The sequence below is a fragment of the Lepidochelys kempii genome, chromosome 27, assembly GCF_965140265.1.
Source record: "Lepidochelys kempii isolate rLepKem1 chromosome 27, rLepKem1.hap2, whole genome shotgun sequence".
NCBI lineage: Eukaryota > Metazoa > Chordata > Testudines > Cheloniidae > Lepidochelys > Lepidochelys kempii.
In genome coordinates, this window is record NC_133282.1 from 6,076,748 (window position 1) to 6,098,990 (window position 22,243).

Here is a 22,243-nt window from a genome sequence, read left to right on the forward strand (position 1 = left end):
AAACAAACTTAGATTTGTTCATAGTGAAGTCAAGTATGAGTGCTGTGTGTGAAGTGGAGCTGTGATCAGAGGGGGAACTGGTAAACTGGGGTGTTCTGTTTCTTTGGAAGCTGCAATTCTCTGAATACTGTGAGAGTCCGGTGGACCAGGGGCTGGAAACTCCAGGAAGATGCTTGGAGGTGTGAGAGCTGGAGTGTGCCAGTCACAAACCTGTTGAGAGATGCAAGGCCTGTGAGACTAGAAGGAAGAGCTTGTGTTGCCCGCTGTTGGGTGAGAAACTCAAACCCGCACTCCCATGCCTCTGACTGGGACACGCCCCTAAATGACCAAGTTCACTGCCTCCAAAGAGACACAACACACACGAGCCCATTGGTTTATCTGTGGAGTCACACACCCAAACATAAACAAAAATAAGTTTATTAACCAAGTTCAGAGATTTACATGATACTAAGGAAGAACAGAAGACAGGTCTGGTTACAAACAAAACACACTTTCTAGTGACTAAAACTTAATTTTAGAAAGTTGTAATTTTGCCTCAGCAGTTTGTTACTGACATCAAGTTTCCATTAGCTCTTGCCTTTCAGGTCAAGAAGACCCAGCTTTAATAGGCTAAAGGGTGCTGTACCCTATCATCCCTTCTGTGATGGATGTCAAAATGGCTTTTTGCTTCTGCATATATTTCCAGTAATGGTCTCAAGTTGCAGTTGGGGGGCGGGGGGGCTAGGTTGGATATTAGGAAAAACTTTTTCACTAGGAGGGTGGTGAAACACTGGAATGCGTTACCTAGGGAGGTGGTAGAATCTCCTTCCTTAGAGGTTTTTAAGGTCAGGCTTGACAAAGCCCTGGCTGGGATGATTTAGTTGGGGATTGGTCCTGCTTTGAGCAGGGGGTTGGACTCGATGACCTCCTGAGGTCCCTTCCAACCCTGATATTCTATGAATCCCACATGCTCTCAGCTGGCTGGGGCACGCAGGTTTAGACACTGTCCCTGACAGTCTTTAAAGTTTGCATGCATCCGATGAAGTGAGCTGTAGCTCATGAAAGCTTACGCTCAAATAAGTATGTTAGTCTCTAAGGTGCCACCAGTCCTCCCTTCCTTTTGGCGGACACAGACTAACACGGCTGCTGCTCGGAAACCAGTCTTTAAAGCTTGGATCCCAGGGCTTCTGATGCAAGCAAGCTGAGTCAATGGAACCCAAATCCCGGATCCAAGATGCAGTGGTGGATTAGCCCCGGGCAATTGGGGGGCCCAGAAAAATGGGTGCCCCCTTGCCCTGACCCACTCCACCCAGGCGGTGTTCCTGCCGGGCAGCAGGGTCAGGGCGTTGGGGCTTGTCCCACTGCACCTGCCCCCGCGGCCTGATCCCGCTCTCTGGCAGGAGCACGGGCGGAAGGGTGGGGCGGGGCCCCCACTCGCTCTGGCCCAGGGCCCCCGCAAACCGGTGAATGGAGCAGCAACTGCCAGCGCGGGTAAGTGTCCACGCGCTCGCCGGGGCTACCTCAGCGTGCTGGACGAGACCCTCGCTCCGCGAGCCGGCGCGGGCCCAGCGAGCGCGGGCCGCCCCCTGGCACGCACCGCTCCCGCTGCCGCTCCCGCTCCCGCGCGCTGGGCCAGCGGGGAGGGAACGGGTGGCGCGGGCGGGGGCGGCAGCCCGTGTGGGCCCCCCCCCGCTTCCCGAGGCGGCTTTTAAACCTCCGCGTTTTCCCGAAACGCCAACTCCCGATTCTGCCTCCCTCCGCCTGAGCCCGGGCGGCCCCCAGGCCCCAACCCGCCCGGCGGGAGCAGCGCCCGGCTGGGTGACGTCACCTCGCGGAGCCCGGGGCGCGCAGCCCCGCCCTCTGCCGGGCGCTCGGCGACGCTGCTGAATCACCTGCGGAGGCGGCGCTCCGCCCCGGACGCAGTGCAGCATGGCTGCAGCGCGCATGCGCGGCCGCCCTACGCGCTAACGTGTGGCCGCTGGTTGGTGTCCGCAGGGAGCAGCGGCGAGATGGCGGGGCGGGTGAGTGCGCGTGAGGGGCGTCCCCCTCCCCCCTGTCGCTCCCGTTCCGGGTCCCCTTTCCCCCAGTCACCCCCTTCCTCCCCGGGCCCAATCCCCCCTTGCCCCCAGTCCCACCCCCCTTTCCCCTGGGCCGAGTCCCCCTTTCCCCCCTCCCGGTCATCCCTCCTTCCCCAAGGGTCCCCCCTCCTGTCCCCCTCCCCCCATGCTGGGTCCCCTTTCTCTCCAATCACCCCCCTTTCCCCCGGGCCGAGTCCCCCTTTCCCCCCTCCCGGTCATCCCTCCTTCCCCAAGGGTCCCCCCTCCTGTCCCCCTCCCCCCATGCTGGGTCCCCTTTCTCTCCAATCACCCCCCTTTCCCCCGGGCCGGGTCCCCCAGATCGTGGCGCACACACAGGAGGGGAAGGTGGGGCTGACAGGTGCCCCCTGTCCCTATTCTCCCCTGGTCCCCCAACACTGATCCCTCGTATCCCGCTTCTCAGAGTCCCACCTCTCCCCTTCCCATCACCTGATCCCCAGCCCCTTCCCCCTATTCCCATTTACTCTTCCAGTGCGAACCCCCTTCCCCTTCCGGCGAGCACTTGCTTTTATAGTTTATTTTCTTTTCAGAAAATAATTTCAGTGTGAATATTCTGGTGTCCTTAGATTACATTTCCCCATAATAAAAGTCCCCCTTGATAGAGGCAGATTGGAACAATATGCTTGCTTTTAATTTGAGATTCCTGTCCTAGGTTGGGATGTGAACTCAGGTTTGATCATCACTTAAAAATTAGATTGACCTAGTTTTGTCAAGGTTGTGAAAAATTAAACACGTTGAGCCCTCTAGTTAGGTTTACCTAGCGCCTGATATAGAAGTGGGTAGGTCAGTGGAAGAATTTTTCTGTTGATCTCGCTACCAGCTCTCGGAGAGCTGGATTAGCTGCACGGATGGAAGAAACCTCTCCTGTTGATGGAGGAAGCCTCTGCGCTGTGACATTAGGTACAGCAGCACAGCTGCAGTGATGCAGCCACTGGAGTGTAACTGCAGTTTTACAATGCCTGGGGTAGAGCTGGGATTAGACTTTGACTGTGATATTCCCAGGTTTTATTATAAAGAGGTAGCTTTCTAAATAGCCCCTCGGTCTGCACATGCACAGTTTAATTCTTTGGTTCATCATTCAATGCAAGAGGCTTCTGACAAACTCAGCTAGAGTAACAAAACCATTTTCAAAGTAAGCTTTAGTTTGATTTTTCCTCAGAGGGCTGGTGGGTGGCATGCACTCTGTGAGGATAACCTTCAAATGCTGGAGACCCTGGTGCAATGGAGCACTTGTTTGATCTCTCTCTGCAAGCAAAATTTGTGTGCCAGAATCTCTTAATGTTAAGAAAAGTTATTTTTTTTCAGGTGCTGTATCTTGGGAGCCCCTTGTTCAAATGTCCCCAAATTTGGTTCCCTAACAGAATCCCGTGCTGCCATAAGGCACACCAAATTTCAAGGCAATCTGAGCAACCAAGTGGATATTGGAGCACTTAGATTCAAGCTTTAAACAGAAATCTGGTCTGAACTTTTACTGTAGTAATGTCAAGCTTAACAGCGAGGTCATTGGTAGATATGCAGGTGAACGAGCCCCTGATGGTGTGGCTGATGTGGTTAGGTCCTATGGTGGTGTCCCTTGAATAGATATGTAGACAGAGTTGGCACCGGGGGTTTGTTGCAGGGTTTGGTTCCTGGGTTAGTATTTTTGTTGTGTGGTGTGTAGTTGCTGGTGAGTATTTGCTTCAGGTTGGGCGGCTGTCTGTAAGCGAGGACTGGCCTGTCCCCCAAGGTCTATGAGCATGAGGGATTGTCCTTCAGGATAGGTTGTAGATCCTTGATGATGCTCTGGAGAGGTTTTAGTTGGGGGCTGAAGGCTAGTGGCGTCTCACACTTGGTAAGGCAACTCACATCTTTTCATGTATTTATACCTGCTCCTGTATTTTCCACTCCGTGCATCTGATGGAGTGGATTCTAACCCACGAGAGCTTATGGCCAGATAAATTTGTTAGTCTCTAAGATGCCACAAGGACTCCTCGTTTTTGCTGATAGAGACTAATACGGCTACCACTCTGAAACCTGTCTCTGGCTAGAGTAAACACAGGTATCTGTTGTAGTTACCAGTCCTGCTCATCTCTGAAGTTCAAATTCTGCTTGCTTTTGAAAATACAAGCAGAGGCTTTATGGCAGTGGAAGCACCTGCGTCAAGGGAGGAGTGAAGAGGAGTGTATGCCACTCTATTTCTTGCCTAGAGTCTTTTTTTTTTAATCTAAGGAGAATCTCAACAGCAGCCCACTTTAGACACTTCACTTTCATGAAAATTAACATTTATTCAACAGCTTTTTTTTTTTTTTTTTTAAAAAAAGCTTACTATTCAAACTCTAAGTAACTTAAAGCCACTAAAAATCTCATTATGATAGGAATTAAAGTTTTCAGGATAATCAGGTAAAGAACACAGCTGTTCGCCTTCAAAGGCACTAAGTTTGACTTGATATTGTTGAACTTGTTACACATGCTTAAGGAGCACAACTCCTTCCAAAACAGAAGAATTTAATTTGCAAAACCTTTTTGATGGACAAATGAAGCAGATGGAAATGGAGGCTTTGCAGCTGGAAATGAGGGTCTCCTACCTGTGATGTTACACACACTAGATGCTCATGTGGTTGAAATTGCTGATCTTTCAGTAAAACTAAACCATTACAGAACTTGAAGGGAAATCCTGTCAATTTAGGTTTGATGTCTTGGAAAAGCATTTGTTGTCAGGTTTGTCTTTTTCTTGGACAATGGGTGTATGATGTACTCCATGAAAACACAAACAGTGCAGAGCACTTGCTAAACTCATATTTGTGATTATTTTATTCTTCTTTGCTTTTTAAATTAAGCATTTTGACTACTAAGATGTTTTAAAAAAAAATCAAAACCTACATGATTAAAACCAGAAATATCTCCAGACAAGTGACAGAATAACGTCCTATGAAATCCATGGTACTGGTGGTTAGTTTCCCTCACTTGCCAGCAATGGGACCTAAAGGAGGACATTTCAATTTATAACATTTGGGATCTATATTAAGACGTGATGTCTTGTTATGTATATGACCATATTGAGGTAATGAAGAATTAAATTGGATACTTATTTTCTGAGGTCTTTTGTAAAGAAAGAGTCTTAACTATGTTAGTGACACAATTTGATTTTTTTTTTTAAACGTCTGAAGAGCTTGAGTCATGGTTTGGTGGTCTGAACGCAGAACTGGATGTCAGAAACATCATAGTTTTTATTGTAGGTCCAACACCAGCTCAGTCTTGGCCTCTGTCAACTCACTGAACTTTTTTTCCCCATCTGTAAAGTGGGGCTAATACTTTCCTACCTTCGTCTTAGTTATATTGAGTATTAATGAGTTGATGGATATAAAATAATTTGAAGATGAAGCTACTTAGGATATATTTGATTCTCCTGGAAATACCGTGTTTGTATTGATTTGCTGATTTCCAAAAACTGAGCTATAGGAGATAGGTGTCATGTACTAATGTAGAAAAAAGAATACATTAGGTTATTGTTTCTAAACACAGTTCCCAAAGGGTGGTTGTAGAGAAAATGATGTCTTCATATTTTTAAACTTCCAGAGTGATTCTGTTGATCTTAACACAAGGTCTGTTGCAAGCCACTTAACGTAATCAGGCTTCATGTAAGATGTGTTGTGACTGCAACATCACATGGTCACAGCACACTGGTTCTTACTAGTTCCTTTCTTGTGCACCAACAGGATGGAGAAACAGTTAGTTTCAACTCCCTACTGGGTCACAAGCATCAAGCAAGGAGAGCAGAGCAGAGATCCTTACATCACAATTGCAACAGAAGCCCAGATCTTTGTGCTTAAGACTGCTTCAGACCTACTTAAGGAGATTCAATAGCTTGCCATCAGGAATATAAATGAAAATAAAAAGGTAGTGAGGAAATAGGGGAATCTAATTTTGCAGTTTTAAGGTACATTTTCAGAGTCATGGTAAAGGAGAGAGGAATGCGACTAACATATGGTAAATTACATGTACAGTGGTTTAATATTCATCTAGTACAGGGAGCCTCGCATCAGGTTTTAGCATCCAGTTCTCAATGTAAGAACAAAATCTCGCCCTGATTTATATGCTATTGCGTAACCTGCTGTCAGGATTAGCAAGTTAAGCTTTCCTCTGTCAAATGAGGAGCATCTTTGTCTATCAGTACAAAGGTAATGCTGATTCTCATATTCAGTAGAGAACTGGCAATTAGTAACTTATTTCTACTATGAATATCAAACTTATCCCCCCTTAGGACTCCAAAAATGGAAAACACCATGTCCAAGACTTCATTTAATGCCATCAAGTTCTCTGTCTCTCTAGGACTTCTGATTTGTGGATGGTAATTAGGGTGGATAAAAATCAATGATTTAAAAAAAAAATTGGATTTTTTTTATTTAAATCGGATTTTTTTTAATAAAATGCTTTTTGAGGGAAAAAACCTATCTAAAGATATCTCATCATGGAATAGGGATTATAAATCCAAATTCTATAGTATGAGACAATATATTCATGTAATGTTTAAGACAAGTTTTGTAAATGAGTTCCAATAGTTCATAGACTAGGGACTCAATCTTACCAGGTTCCAGGGGCTTCTGTACAGATTATTTAGGTTAATCTTTCTGTCTACCCAGTGGGACTCAGTCTAGTTTTGCAGTTCTCAAACTGTGGATTTGTGTCTCCAGAGATAACATGCTTGTTAACAGCAAAATTTTTTAAAAATAAATAAATAAATAATATATAGAGGTGAGAAATAACAGACCTCAACCCTATTGTCCCTCTGCAAATTTGTGTACACAGAGTCAACCCTTACCTGTCTCTAAAAGTGCAAAGTTCCAAACAGTTCAATAAATAGAAGATTGTTGGGGGCAGAATAGATCTGGACAAGGAGAAGAAGTCTGGAGATAAATGTGAGAAGGAAGGGACAGCCAGTAGAAACAAAAGTGAAACCGTTTGAGCAGCATATTCCAGAAGTCTTGTTCTTTCTGAGTGTAGCCTTCATTGATTTGAGATCTAGCATACCATTCTCTCACTAGAAGGGAACATTTTCTTCCTTTGGACTAATTCATTCCAAATTGAGAAATCGTTTGGGACCTGAAAAAGCAGGAAAGCTTGTTTTTCTTTTCCAGATTATGAACAAACAGGAAAATGAAGGTGAATACGACTGAGTTAGCTGCAGAAGCCAATATTTTAAGTTTCTCATGTTGACATGGCTGAGATAGTCGATTTAATTTTTTTAAAATTTCATTAACAATTTTAACAAAAACAAACCTGATTTAAAAAACTTGAATGTTTAACTAAATTCAAAAATTCATATGCTTGTTTTGTTAAAATATTATATGTTTGCTGTTGAAGGAAAAAATCCAGAATATATAACGTTGTTTTAGTTAAATAAAACAATTTAAATGTCTGTTTGGTGATGTCCTCCTAATACAGCATGGCAAGAAAATCCTCCAAATATTAATGATTAACCTGTTGAATTGGAGATAGTTCACCTCCCAACGACTTCATAAATATCTGCTTCAATTACATTTGGTAAATGAAATAACCAACCAACCAATCATTCATTTTCTGATATAGCTGTAAAACTAATCTGAAAAGTTTTTTCAAAATAAATCACTTTAAAATGTATAGTGTGTTCCTTCTAAAAATGAAACCTACATCTATCTCTGAGTTGTGAAGAATATGTATTAAGGTTATAACAACCAACAAGAATGCACTTTTATGTAGAAATCCATGATTAAAGTGAGTCTTCCTGACTAGTGATTTAAATCATGATTTAAATCAATTTGATTTAAATAAAATCCACCCTGATGGTAACAACTAGGGCTGTCAAGCGATTAAAAAAATTAATCTTGATTGATCACACTGTTAAACAACAATAGAATACCATTTATTTAAATATTTTTGGATGTTTTCTACTTTTTCAAATATATAGATTTCATTTACAATACAGAATACAAAGTGTACAGTGCTCACTTTATATTTATTTTTGATTACAAGTATTTGCACTGTAAAAAAACAAAGACATAGTATTTTTCAGTTCACCTAAAGAAGTACTGTAGTACAATCTCTTTATCATGAAAGTTGAATTTACAAATGTAGAATTATGTACAAAAGTAACTGCATTCAAAAATAAACAATGTAAAATTTTAGCGCCTGCAAGTCAACTGAGTCCTACTTCTTGTTCAGCCAATCGCTCAGACAGATAAGTTTGTTTACATATCAGGAGAAAATGCTGCCTGCTTCTTGTTTACAGTGTCACCTGAAAGTGAGAACAGGCATTCTCATGGCACTATTGTAGCTGGTGTCGCAAGATATTTACGTGCCAGATGCGCTAAAGATTCAAATGTCCCTTCATGCTTCTACCAGCATTTTAGGGGGCATGCGTCCATGCTGATGATGGGTTCTGCTCAATAACAGTCCAAAGCAGTGTGGATCAACGTATGCTCATTTTCATTATCTGAGTCAGATGCCACCAGCAGAAGGTTAATCTGATGAGGTTCAATAAGGATAAGTGCAGGGTCCTGCACTTAGGACGGAAGAACCCAATGCACAGCTACAGACTAGGGACCGAATGGCTAGGCAGCAGTTCTGCGGAAAAGGACCTAGGGGTGACAGTGGACGAGAAGCTGGATATGAGTCAGCAGTGTGCCGTTGTTGCCAAGAAGGCCAATGGCATTTTGGGATGTATAAGTAGGGGCATAGCGAGCAGATCGAGGGACGTGATCGTTCCCCTCTATTCGACATTGGTGAGGCCTCATCTGGAGTACTGTGTCCAGTTTTGGGCCCCACACTTCAAGAAGGATGTGGATAAATTGGAGAGAGTCCAGCGAAGGGCAACAAAAATGATTAGGGGACTGGAACACATGAGTTATGAGGAGAGGCTGAGGGAGCTGGGATTGTTTAGCCTGCAGAAGAGAAGAATGAGGGGGGATTTGATAGCTGCTTTCAACTACCTGAAAGGGGGTTCCAAAGAGGATGGCTCTAGACTGTTCTCAATGGTAGCAGATGACAAAACGAGGAGTAATGGTCTCAAGTTGCAGTGGGAGAGGTTTAGATTGGATATTAGGAAAAACTTTTTCACTAGGAGGGTGGTGAAACACTGGAATGCGTTACCTAGGGAGGTGGTAGAATCTCCTTCCTTAGAGGTTTTTAAGGTCAGGCTTGACAAAGCCCTGGCTGGGATGATTTAACTGGGAATTGGTCCTGCTTGGAGCAGGGGGTTGGACTAGATGACCACCTGGGGTCCCTTCCAACCCTGATATTCTATGATTCTATGATTCTAAGGTTGATTTTCTTTTTTGGTGGTTCGGATTTTGTAGTTTCCACATTGGAATGTTGCTCTTTTAAGGCTTCTGAAAGTATGCTCAACACCTCATGCCTCTCAGATTTTGGAAGGCACTTCAGATTTTTAAACCTTGGGTTGAGTGCTGTGGCTATCTTTAGAAATCTCACATAGGTACCTTCTTTGTGTTTTGTCAAATCGGCAGTCAAAGTGTTTTTAAAATGAACATGTGCTGGGTCATCATCCGAGACTGCTATAACCTGAAATATATGGCAGAATGTGGGTAAAACAGACCAGGCGACATACAATTCTCCTCCAAGGAGTTCAGTCACAAATTTAATTAACACATTATTTTTTTTTAATGAGCATCGTCAGCATGGAAGCATGTCCTCTGGAATGGTGGTCGAAGCATGGAGGGGCATACAAATGTTTAACATATCTGGCATGTAAATTACCTTGCAATGCTGGCTACAAAAGTGCCATGCAAATGCCTGTTCTCGCTTTCTGGTGACGTATATAAGAAGCGAGCAGCATTATATTCTGTAAGTGTAAACGAATTTGTTTGTCTTAGCAATTAGCTGAACAAGAAATAGGACTGAGTGGACTTGTAGGCACTGAAGTTTTACATTGTTTTGTTTTTGAGTGCAGTTATGTAACAAAAAAAATCTACATTTGTAAGTTGCACTTTCTCAACAAAGAGATTGTACTACAGTACTTGTGTGTGGTGACTTGAAAAATGCTGTTTCTTTTATCATTTTTACAGTGCAAATATTTATAATAAAAATAATATACACTTTGATTTCAATTACAACACAGAATACAATATGTATGGTAATGTAGAAAAACATCAAAAATATTTAATAAATTTCAGTTGGTATTCTGTTGAGCGGTGCAATTAAAACTGATTAATCACGATTAATTTTTTTGAGTTAATTGCGTGAGTTAACTGAGTTTAATTGGCAGCTGTGGTAACAACTTAATTGTTTTGAGTTTCCTTTATAACTTGGAGTTTGCATTGTATTAAAATCCCAAGCAATACCCCAGAAAGCTTATTCCAGGCTAAATTTGTACTACTTCACAAACACTGATGATTTTATTTTAATCACAAGCACCAAACCTTTGTTCTGGACCCTTATCCTGGCTTTCAGAGGGGGATAACAGAAGCACCAGTTTATGTGTAGCACCATATCTGAAAATGGTTGAAGGCAATGCTTAGCAATTTAAGTCCTTGGTTTGAACTATCTGGACCCCCTAGTATCACAGTTTCAAATCCTGGTATGGTTGGCTCAGAATTTCATTATTCTGTGGTGGATAAATTGGGATCCGTACAATTTCTGTTAGGATCATTTGGGCAGGACATGAAGGGATTATTATTTCTTATTATGAAGGCTTGTCTATTCTGTATGGACCCTGAAGAAAGTCGTGTAAGATTACTGTGCTGTCCTTATTTAAAATAATACAAAATCCCGTTCCAACTGCTGTGCAGTATGATGTGCACAGATTACTTGCTGCCCTCTGTCCTAGTGGTGGCTAAATCTAAATGATGCTCTATTTAGATGAACAGTGTCACAATTTTGGATTCTCCAGAATGAAAAATGCTGTATAAATGTTATGTATTATCAACATCAATTAACTTCCTCCTGCCCCCTGTGTTGCTCTTATAGTTGCTTTTATGTCTCTGGTAATGGTTTGTTAATGTTAGGATTTGAAGTAATAAATTGTAAGGTAAGGGGGAACCCAGTAGTTACCTTGCAGAATGAGAAACATCAGTGTTACCTGTAGTCCAATTTATCTCATGGCAAATTGGAGGGAGAATACAGAATTAGCCTTACATAATGTGGTTCTTAATGAGGGCTTTGCTCACGGCAGATGAGGGAAGGGGAAAGTTTACCGCTGAATGTAGCTCATTAACCTCTCTTTGGAGAAGCTCATGTGGTTCGCTCTTAGTTCACTATCTTGTAGGCTACCCTAGATGAAAAAATGCAGAAGGAACATGGTGGGATTTAGTTTCTCATAAAAGCAGATGGTATTTTTGCCTAAATGTAATTCTGTAAAAATGGCACCATAGGGTTCCATGTTTATATTCTCTCAATTAGTGTATCAAATGTGTTCACTTCACAAGAAAGAACAGATGCATGTTCCATCTTTCCTGCTCTCTCCCTCCTAGGAGGTACTTCATTGATTCCAAGGCCAGAAGGGACTACTGTGAGCATCTAGTCTGACCTCTATAACACAGGCCATAGAACTTCTCTGAAATAATTCCTAGAGTGTATCTTTTAGTAAAACATCCAATCTTCATTTAAAAATTGTTGGTGATGTAGACTTCACCACGAGCATTAGTAGGTTGTCCCAATGATTAATTACTCCACTGTTAAAAATTTATGCCTTATTTCCAGTCTGAATTTGTCCAGCTTCAACTTCTAGCCATCAGGTTCTGTTATACTTTTCTCTGCTAGCTTGAAGAGCCTATTATTAAATATCTGTTCCCCATGTGGGTACTCTGAAACTGTAATCAAGTCACCCAAAACCTTCTCTTTTTTTAAGCTAAATAGATTGACCTCCTTGATTCTGTCACCATAAGGCATGTTTTCTAATCATCTATCACAAGTTTATTTCTAACCATCTATCACAAGTTTATTTCCCTTGTTCTTTAAATATAGTTTGTATGTTCCTAGTAGTTAGTTAGTGTTAGTTATAGGTTTCAGTTTTAGGTCCTTTTTGGGCCAAGTTTGAATCTTGGTACTGGTACCATAGTCATGCCTTGCTCTCCAGGGTTTTAGTCTTGCCAGTAATGTGCCAGGCTGATGCTGGTCAGCAACCCACAGCCAGCTGCCTAAAATGTTTTGGGGAGTCCCACGTCAGTGACAAATGTCACATTTTGTAGAGGAGTTAAGCCTTGCTCTAAAAAAGATAGAGCTATGAGACTTAAATATCTCCTTATGGAGTTGGCATTCTGCCCTACATCAGAGCCATTGGGTTCAGAGTGTACTCCGAGTGCTTCACCATCAGTACAGGGTGTGCCATCCGAGATGTCTTTGGCACCTCATTCCATGTCTCCGGTACCAAAGAATAGAGATGGATCTTCCAGGGATCCCGTTCAGCAAGATCTTCAGTACTGAGATCAGTAAAGACTCAGGGAGAGACTCTGAGGGGAAGCATTCCCCAGGGTGTTCCTCTGATCTCAAAAATGTGGGTTCATTGACTCCGGAATCTGTGCCAGGTCCCTCAAGACTGTCCCCTGAAGTTCTGATGCAGAGACAACAAATTAAAGACCTAGTTCCGGTACCGACGTCATCAGAGGTGTACACAGCCAATAAAGAACTTCTCAACCTTTTGGTACTGGTGTCCACAGTGATACAGCAAGAGTTTCAACTGGTGCTGGTGACTGTAGTTCCTACATCAGCTCCACAAGAGACTGTGGTAACTGTGCCCTCTGTGCTTCAGGTACCTGAGAGGTGGTACTTTGAAGGGGCAAGCCACTGTTATAGCCCTGATAGTGCCATTCCTGGATTTGGCTTACCTGCTCCATTGTTGTTACAGGGCTCTGAGTCATTTTCATCAGACTCAGAAGTGGGGTCTTTTATGTCCCATACCCAAAGGGAAGCTTACCTTCCGTTGGAGCCTTGGGGCAGAATCCATGGTGGTTGCGGCACTTCCAGCAGTGGACACATTGCAAGGGGCAATGGCCTACAGAAGCATGGGGCCCACCACCCCACCACTGTGGGGTGTCCCTCCGCCTGTTAGGACTTTCCCTCATCCATGTGAGCTGATTTGCATGAGAGTGCACCAAGACCATTGGCACTGCAGACAACATTGGCCAACGCGCAATACCGGGACTGATACCGAGCAGCTGGAAGTTGCTCAGACAGTTCCTTCACCACAAGAGATAGACCAGTCATTGCCTCAGCATCTGGGTGTATCATCTTCTTCATCATATGAGACTATAGAGATGGTGAACAATTCACCACCACCAATGGGGATTACAAGGCTCACCAAGAACTGCTTTAAAGTGTTGAATGCTCAGGTGGAAGAAGTCAGAGAGAAATCCCACAAGCTAGTGGATATATTGGCTTCAGCAGGGCCCTCCAGAATGCCACTCCCGATTAATGAAGCGATTCTGAAGCTGATCAAAACATTTTGTCAGACCCCTTCTTTCTCCTTCCTATGACGAAATGGGCAGGGAGGAAATACTATGTCCCTTCTACGGGTTTCGAACATCTCTACTCTCACCTGCCCCCAGACTCTTTGTGGTGGCGGCAGCTAATGAGTGGGAGAGGCAGAGGCATCAACACTGAAGGGGATGGAATCAGTGACTGGGCTAGTTTGGTTGTCAAGTTTATTTGAGAGGAGGGCTGCAACTTAGAATTGCCAACCAGCAAGCTTGACTAAGTTGCTGTGACTCTGTGGGAACACATCATGAAATTTAAACGATAAACAACTGGAGGACTCCAGGGAGGAGTTCACTCTGATGGTAGAGGAGGGCAAGCTGGTGGCAAGGACAGCTCTGTAGTGGAGACTGGATGCAGCAGACTCACCAGCTCAATCCATGGTGTCTGCGTATCTGAGGACATGCTCATGGCTGCAGTCTTTCAGTCTCCCTCCTGAAATACAAGAGACCATCCCAGGTCTGCTCTTTGAGTGTTTCTCCCTCTTTTTGGAAAAGACAGGGAATAGGCTGCATACCCTAAATATTCCACAGCAATGCTGAAGTCACTTAGAATCTATACACTGAGTGCAGAGGAAGCAGTTCTGGTCTGTCTCACAAATATCAGAGCTTTATACCTCGACCCCAAGAGCTGCTGAGAAAAAGAGGCAGGAATTACAGGAAGCAACCACCTTTTCCTCTGTGACAGCGGCCCAGTCTAAGCATGCATTTTAACTGGTTTGTCAAGGGCAACATCCCATTTCTTACAGGACCATCTGTTCCTACCAGTTGTCTGTCCTACTTCCTCTGTGCTTGTATTCTCATGACATCACATCAGCGGGTCCTAAGCATGGCGGGTCTTGGATATTCCCTTCAGTTTGTTTTTCTTTTTATCTCCCCTCCTACCTCCATTCCCTGACCCTCTTCAGGACCCAGGCTAACAAGTCCATTCTTCATCTCAGAGCCTCCTTTTAAACTTTTAAATAAGGATAAAGTTAACCTTTCCCCTAAAATTTCTGGCAAAGATGGTTTCCAGTTTCCACACTGTCCAGACAATTTATTTGCCACTCTTTTCTTGAAGACTCATATGCATAGAGATGAGCAGAAGCTTCTTTTTGTTGAATGTGATGACAACTTTAACCTTTGACTGAATCCTCAATGTGGTTGCAGACAGGCTGAAAGATAATCTGGTTTCAGAGTAACAGCCGTGTTAGTCTGTATTCGCAAAAAGAAAAGGAGTACTTGTGGCACCTTAGAGACTAACCAATTTATTTGAGCATAAGCTTTCGTGAGCTACAGCTCACTTCATCGGATGCATACCGTGGAAACTGCAGCAGACTTTATATATACACAGAGAATATGAAACAATACCTCCTCCCACCCACTGTCCTGCTGGTAATAGCTTATCTAAAGTGATCATCAGGTGGGCCATTTCCAGCACAAATCCAGGTTTTCTCACCCTCCACCCCCCCACACACATTCACTCTCCTGCTGGTGATAGCCCATCCAAAGTGACAACTCTTTACACAATGTGCATGACAATCAAGTTGGGCTATTTCCTGCACAAATCCAGGTTTTCTCACATCCCCCCCACCCCCATACACACACAAACTCACTCTCCTGCTGGTAATAGCTCATCCAAACTGACCACTCTCCAAGTTTAAATCCAAGTTAAACCAGAACATCTGGGGGGGGGGGTAGGAAAAAACAAGAGGACACAGGCTACTTTGCATAATGACTTAGCCACTCCTAGTCTCTATTTAAGCCTAAATTAATAGTATCCAATTTGCAAATGAATTCCAATTCAGCAGTTTCTCGCTGGAGTCTGGATTTGAAGTTTTTTTGTTTTAAGATAGCGACCTTCATGTCTGTGATTGCGTGACCAGAGAGATTGAAGTGTTCTCCGACTGGTTTATGAATGTTATAATTCTTGACATCTGATTTGTGCCCATTTATTCTTTTACGTAGAGACTGTCCAGTTTGACCAATGTACATGGCAGAGGGGCATTGCTGGCACATGATGGCATATATCACATTGGTGGATGTGCAGGTGAACGAGCCTCTGATAGTGTGGCTGATGTTATTAGGCCCTGTGATGGTGTCCCCTGAATAGATATATGGACACAGTTGGCAACGGGCTTTGTTGCAAGGATAGGTTGCTGGTTTTCCACTCAGAGGTTTTTCCCTTTTATACATTTGTGCTACTAGCTAGCTAATATCACACCGCCACCTAGAGTGCTGGCTCATTTGACTAGAGCGCAAGCAGCTTTCCTGACACAAGTACCTATTTGAGACATTTGCAAAGTGGCAACCTCGTCATCATTTCACACTTTTGCTGCTCATTATGTCATTTCCTGTCAGTCCAGGAATTTTTGGATGGGTTGTTCTACAGTTGCTGTTCAGGTAATCTGAGTCCGCATCCATGTTAATTTGCTTGAGTCACCTTCAGTGGAATGGGCATGTGCGATCACTGGAAGAAGAAAAATCAGCTTTTACTTTTCCTTAACTGTTGTTGCTTGAGATGTGTTACACATGTCCATTCCATGACATCCCTCCTTCCCCCTCTTTATTGTAGTCTGTCTAGTGAGAAGGAGCTGCTTGGGGGTTGGGAGCAGCTCCATCCTCTTATATCTGCATGCAGTGGTGCATGATGGCAGAGGGCACTTGAGCTGCCCTGACTGGTAATGCTGAGAGAAAAAGTTCTCTGACAAATGTGCACAAGGCACGTACATACCTACAGTGGAATGGACTTGTGCAACATGCCTTGAAGAAAGGTCTAAAAGGTAGGTAACTGTTTTTTGGTAACAATGAATATAAATTAGAAAATAGGGAGTGTAGAAAATTGATAAGGGAAGCCAAAGGGCACAAAAAGAAGTCTGTGGCAATAAAAGATAATAGAGGTTTTCTTTAAGTCCTAGGTGGGTTATATATATGTTTGGCACTGGTGTGACCACTGCTGGAATACCATGTCCAGTTCTGATGTCCACAATTCAAAAGGTTGCTGATAAATTGGAGAGGGTTCAGAGAATAGCCATGAGAATGATTAAAGGATTGGAGAACGTGCCTGGTAGTGAAAGACTCAAGGACCTTAATTTAGCTTTTCAAAGAGACAGTTAAGGGGTAAACTGGATCATAGACTGTAGGTATCTACATAGGGAACAGAAATACAGTAGAGGACTCTTCAGTCTAGTTGACAGAGCTATAACATGATCCAGTGGCTGGAAGTTGAAGCTAAACAAATTCAGACTAGAAATCAGGAGTGTATTTTTTCTGTAGTGAGGTAATTAATCATTGGAACAATTTACCAAGGGTTGTGGTGAATTCTCCATCACTGTCAAATTTTAAATCAAGATTGGATGTTTTTCTAAAAGATCTTCTCTAGTTCAAATAGGAATTAATTCAGGGAAGTCCTATAGCTCATGTTACACGGGAGGTCAGACTGGATGATCATTATGATCCTTTCTGGCGTTAAACATCCTTTTTGGAATGAAGTCTGCAAAACCCTGTCCTCGGAGTGTACACAAGGCTGACTTTGCTCTGGGCTCTTCTGCTGATGTTAGTTTGCAATGAGAATTGCCTCTTCAGGACGCAGTTAGACTCATAGGTCATCTTGTATGCTAAATGTACTGTCTGTCAGCTCGTGGAAGATCAATGCACTGTGGAAATCTTGCATTTTGTGTTTATAACAGACGTTTCATGATGAAATTATTTTTCATGTGTACATCTTTAATTTGTGGGTTTTGAGTATGAATAAATAGTTGGACTTAAACTCTTGTGCAAGCCCATTTATTTTTTTACTACTTCCTGCCAGGAATCCACATCTCTTCCCGCCTACATCCCATGAATTATATTAGTTCTAGTAGAATCTGTTATTCCTTTTTTTCAGTGCAGCTCTCCAAAGATGTTAGTGTTCATAAGGCCAGTTAATATTTAATATATGTATTGTGGTGGTGTCTGAAGTCCTCAGTCTTAGACCCAAGCAGTCCACCTGCATGCTGTCAATATTTATGAGACACAGCAGATGGATGCTACAGGCTGGGAGCAAATGTAACAGTGAGATGATTAAGATTAGTGTAACAAGCAGAGGTCATAGCATGCTAGCTGCTTAGTATTATCAAGGCATCATGGCATTATTTAATTCCTTTGGTTCATTGGCTAAGGCAGGGGTGGCCAACTTGAGCCTGAAAAGGAGCCAGACTTTACCACTGTAAATTGCCAAAGAGCCACAGTAATACATTGGCAGCCCCAATCAACTCCACCCCTCTGCTCCTAGCGCCTCCTGCCCACTGGCAGCCCTGCCAATCAGCGCCTTCCCCTCCCTCCCTGCACCTCCCGATCAGCTGGTTCGTGGTATACAGGAGGCTCTGGGTGGGAGGTGGAGGTGCGAGGGCATGGCAGGCTCAGGGTGGGGAAGGGGTGGAGTGGGGGCAGGGCCTATGGCAGAGTTGAGCAGTGAGCGACTCCCAGCACATTGGAAAATTGGCGACTGTAGCTCCAGCCCCGGAGTTGTTGCCTGTCCAAGGAGCCGCATACTAACTTCGGAAGAGCTGCATGTGGCTCCAGAGACACAGGTTGGCCACCCCTGGGCTAAGGTCTATAATTTTAAATTCATAGAGGACTTACCTGTTGACTAGAAAGCACAAATATTATTCAGGTTCAGTATGTTCTCCACTTTCATCAGTCTCTCCTTTCCCCTCCCCATCATATCCACTATCTAGGCAAGTCCTTTGATTTCTTCCTCTTACTTCCATAATTCACTTTCCTCTCTGTATAGAAGCATAGAATATCAGGGTTGGAAGGGACCTCAGGAGGTCATCTAGTCCAACCCGCTGCTCAAAGCAGGACCAATCCCAAACTAAATCACCCTAGCTTGGGGGCTTTGTCAAGCCTGACCTTAAAAACCTCAAAGGAAGGAGATTCCACCACCTGCCTAGATAACGCATTCCAGTGCTTCACCACCCTCCTAGTGACCATTATTCCTTGTTCTGTCATCTGGTACCTCTGAGAGTCTAAATCCATCCTCTTTGGAACTCCCTTTCAGAGAGTTGAAAGCAGCTACCAAATCCCCCCTCATTCTTCTCTTCCGCAGACTAAATTCTGCAGACTAAATAATCCCAGTTCCCTCAGTCTGTCCTCATAAGTCATGTGCTCCAGCCCCCTAATCATTTTTGTTGTCCTCCACTGGACTCTTTCCATTTTTTTCCACATCCTTTCTGAAGTGTGGGGCCCAAAACTGGACACAGCACTCCAGATGAGGCCTCATCAGTGCCGAATAGAGGGGAATGATCACATCCCTCGATCTGCTGCCAATGTTTCTATGTATACAGCCAAAAATGCCGTTAGCCTACATATCCACCTTCTCGTTCACTGTAACCCCTGGGTCCTTTTCTGCAGAGCGGCTGTCTAGCCACTCGGTCCCTAGTCTGTAGCAGTGCATGGGATTCTTCCGTCCTAAGTGCTGGACTCTACACTTGTCCTTGTTGAACCTCATCAGATTTCTTTTGGCCCAATCCTCTAATTTGTCCAGGTCCGTCTGTATCCTATCCCTACTCTCCAGCATATCTACCACTCCTCCCAGTTTAGTGTCATCTGCAAACTTGCTGAGGGTGCAATCCATGCCATCCTCCGGATCATTAATGAAGATTTTGAACAAAATCGGCTTCAGCTTTTAGCAGGCCGATGCCATTGTTTACATGTTAGTTTGAACGTTCCCAGGAAAGCTCAGATGTGGATTGGTGTCTCCCAAAGTCCATTGTCAGTTAAGTGTTCTTGATCGGGCACTTACTGAGAATAGTCCTTTCTCAAGAAGCTGACCAAATGCTTCACTGAGGCTACATAGAATCAAACACATTGAGATACAAATACACAGCCAATATTCATAACTTCAAATACAAAAATGATACATACATGCAGAAAGCATAATCATAACCAGCAAACTACAACCTTTCCATAGACACCATACTTGACCTCCTCTGTACAAGACCTGGTGCAACCATAGAACCCTGGTTGCAACTGTCAAGGTTCCTTCCCCACTCTGAACTCTAGGGTACAGATGTGGGGACCTGCATGAAAACCTCCTAAGCTTACTTTTACCAGCTTAGGTTAAAACTTCCCCAAGGTACAAACTATTTTACCCTTTGCCCTTTTACTTCCACTGCCACCACCAAACTTTATCTGGGTTCCTGAGAAAATGTAGTTTGGACACGTCTTTCCCCCCAAAATCCTCCGAACCCTTGCACCCCACTTCCTAGGGAAGGTTTGGTAAAAATCCTCACCAATTTGCATAAAAGTGACTACAGACCCAAACCCTTGGATCTTAGAACAATGAAAAAGCATTCCGTTTCCTTACAAGAAGACTTTTAATAGAAGTAAAAAGGAATCACCTCTGTAAAATCAGGATGATAAATACTTTACAGGGTAATTAAATTCAAAACATAGAGAATCCCTCTAGGCAAAACCTTAAGTTACAAAAAAGACACACAGACAGGAATATTCATTCTATTCAGCACAGCTATTTTCTCAGCCATTTAAAGAAATCATAATCTAACACATACCTAGCTAGATTACTTACTAAATTCTAAGACTCCATTCCTGTTCTGTCCCTGGCAAAAGCATCACACAGACCCTTTGTTTTTCTCCCTCCTCCCAGCTTTTGAAAGTATCTTGTCTCCTCATTGGTCATTTTGGCAGGTGCCAGCGAGGTTACCTTTAGCTTCTTAGCCCTCTACAGGTGAGAGGATTTTTCCTCTGGCCAGGAGGGATTTTAAAGGAGTTTAGCCTTCCCTTTATATTTATGACAGCAACAATGATCTATACAGTAACAGTTCATGTCAATAATGTCACACACTGACCAAGGCTTAGCAATGATCCACAGTGGTGGTATAATTTACCTTGCAGATGAGAGCTGGGGGATGTTAGCCCATGATTAGGGGACTGGGGATTGGTCCTGCTGTACTCAATGCTAAAATCCCTGTGCATGTCCTGAGCAAATCAGGAGGTCATTACAAGCATCTTCCTGCTGCCTCTCCTCCCTGGTTTGTTTAAAATACGGTGAACAAAGTTCTATTTATCTCCCTCTTCTGCTGCTCTAGTCATGTCTGTTGGCCTCCTATCTTCTTCTGCATCAAATTCTTTTTATTTTTTTGCCCTCCCCACAAGGCCCTGTATAATTTTGGCTGTGCCTATGTCATTCCTCTCATTTCTCCTTCTCCCACTTCCAACATTGTGCTTTCTGCTCTGCCTCATATGCCCGAGATACTCTCCAACTACTTCTTTGCCAGGGGCCCTTTTCCTAATTAATCAAATCCCAATTTATAATCTTCAAATCCCTCTTCAGGCTATGCCATTCCTAATCATCTCAACAATCCCCAGTCTTCCCCTCTCCAGAGCTGTTGTATCACCCAGTTTCCTTGCCCTGAAGTGCTTACTGTCTAAATAAGACAAGGTAATGATGTGTGTTTTCTGGGCTTGTAAAGCCCTGTGTAAGTTAAAGGTGTTTAACTAGTAACTTGTGCCTTGCGAATAATCAGGACAAGCCACAGGCTTCACCTATGCCATCCACAGATCTTACAAAATGGGCTTTTCTTTAGTGAAATGTGTTCTGTATGCCTAGCTAGTGTTGTTGTGGACTAGAGGATAGTGTCTTATCCCCTGGCTTGCTAAGCCTTCTTTCCTTGGGGCTCTGAAGCCACAGCTTGATATTATGAGACTTTCCCCTCTCTCTACTTAAGGTTTAAACTAGCTTTTCATTGACTTCTCCTGCCCAACTTTGCCAAAATTAATCCAGTTGGAATTTTGTAATTCTTCATTTTATGCCAGGATAGAGGTATTGGGGAAAGTTTGAGACAAATTGGACAATGTTTGGGAAATAGGGTTTGAAAATGGGGTCATCTCACTTGACTGTTTTTCCAGTGTATTTTTTCCATAGGTAAGATCATCCACACAATCCTAACTGCATTTCTGTGCCTGCAATGTTCACATTTTATGTTAGCTATTCTCTTACAGATAGCTAATAAAGAGATAATGAATTTATGAAGGGTTAAGAAGTGTTACTACTCATGTCTGTAGCATGTCTGTATTATGATGGTTATAAGTCATGGCTATAAGCAACGTACTGGAATCTGTAACCTTGGAGTTCTTTGAGTAGATGCAGGCGTGTCTTCCACTTAGGTGTGTGCATGCCCAGCATGCTGGAGCCAGAGCCTTTTGCCTAGCAGTACCTACAGGGGGCAGCGCTCATGGCTGTGACTGCTCCTCTGGCTGTATGAGTGGAGCTGCCCCGACCCCCCTCAGTTCCTTTTCCCCACCTGTGGCTGGAGTCGGAGGTGTGTGTAGTTGTAGTTTGACAACCTTGCATTTCGTGTTTGTCATAACCATACAGCTAAGAGTGGCCTAGAATTCCTCCTTACCTGTAAGGGGTTAAGAAGTTCAAATAACCTGGTTGGCACCTGACCAAAAGGACCAAAGGGGAAAGAAGATACTTTCAAATCTTGGTTGGGGGGGAAGGCTTTGTTTTGTGTGTTCTCTTGGGAAGCAGAGAAGCATCAGGTCAGAAAACTCCTTCTCCTATAAACCATCCTAAAAGTCTCTCACATTACAAAAACTGTAAGTAAAAGCCAGGCAAGGCATGTTAGATTATCTTTTGTTCTGCTTGTGAATTTTTCCTTTGCTGGAGGGAGGTTTATTCCTGTTTTTTGTAACTTTGAAACTAAGCCTAGAGGAAGTTCTGCTGTGTTTTTGAATCTTTTGTTA

General features: G+C 43.5%; 1 protein-coding gene across 2 annotated transcripts in view; it reads left to right on the forward strand.

Annotated features, from left to right (window-relative positions):
* The first annotated feature begins 1,175 nt into the window (after positions 1-1,175).
* The window catches only part of NSF (N-ethylmaleimide sensitive factor, vesicle fusing ATPase), a 187,089-nt gene continuing 166,021 nt past the window's right edge, over positions 1,176-22,243 (forward strand). The window contains exon 1 of one of the 2 annotated variants that reach the window (XM_073325854.1): positions 1,176-1,470. In XM_073325854.1, coding sequence (XP_073181955.1) covers positions 1,447-1,470 — 24 coding nt within the window. In that variant the 5' untranslated portion in view covers positions 1,176-1,446. Of the gene's footprint in view, positions 1,471-1,705; positions 2,001-22,243 lie in introns of those variants that run through there. The other variant, XM_073325855.1, reaches the window with a different exon arrangement.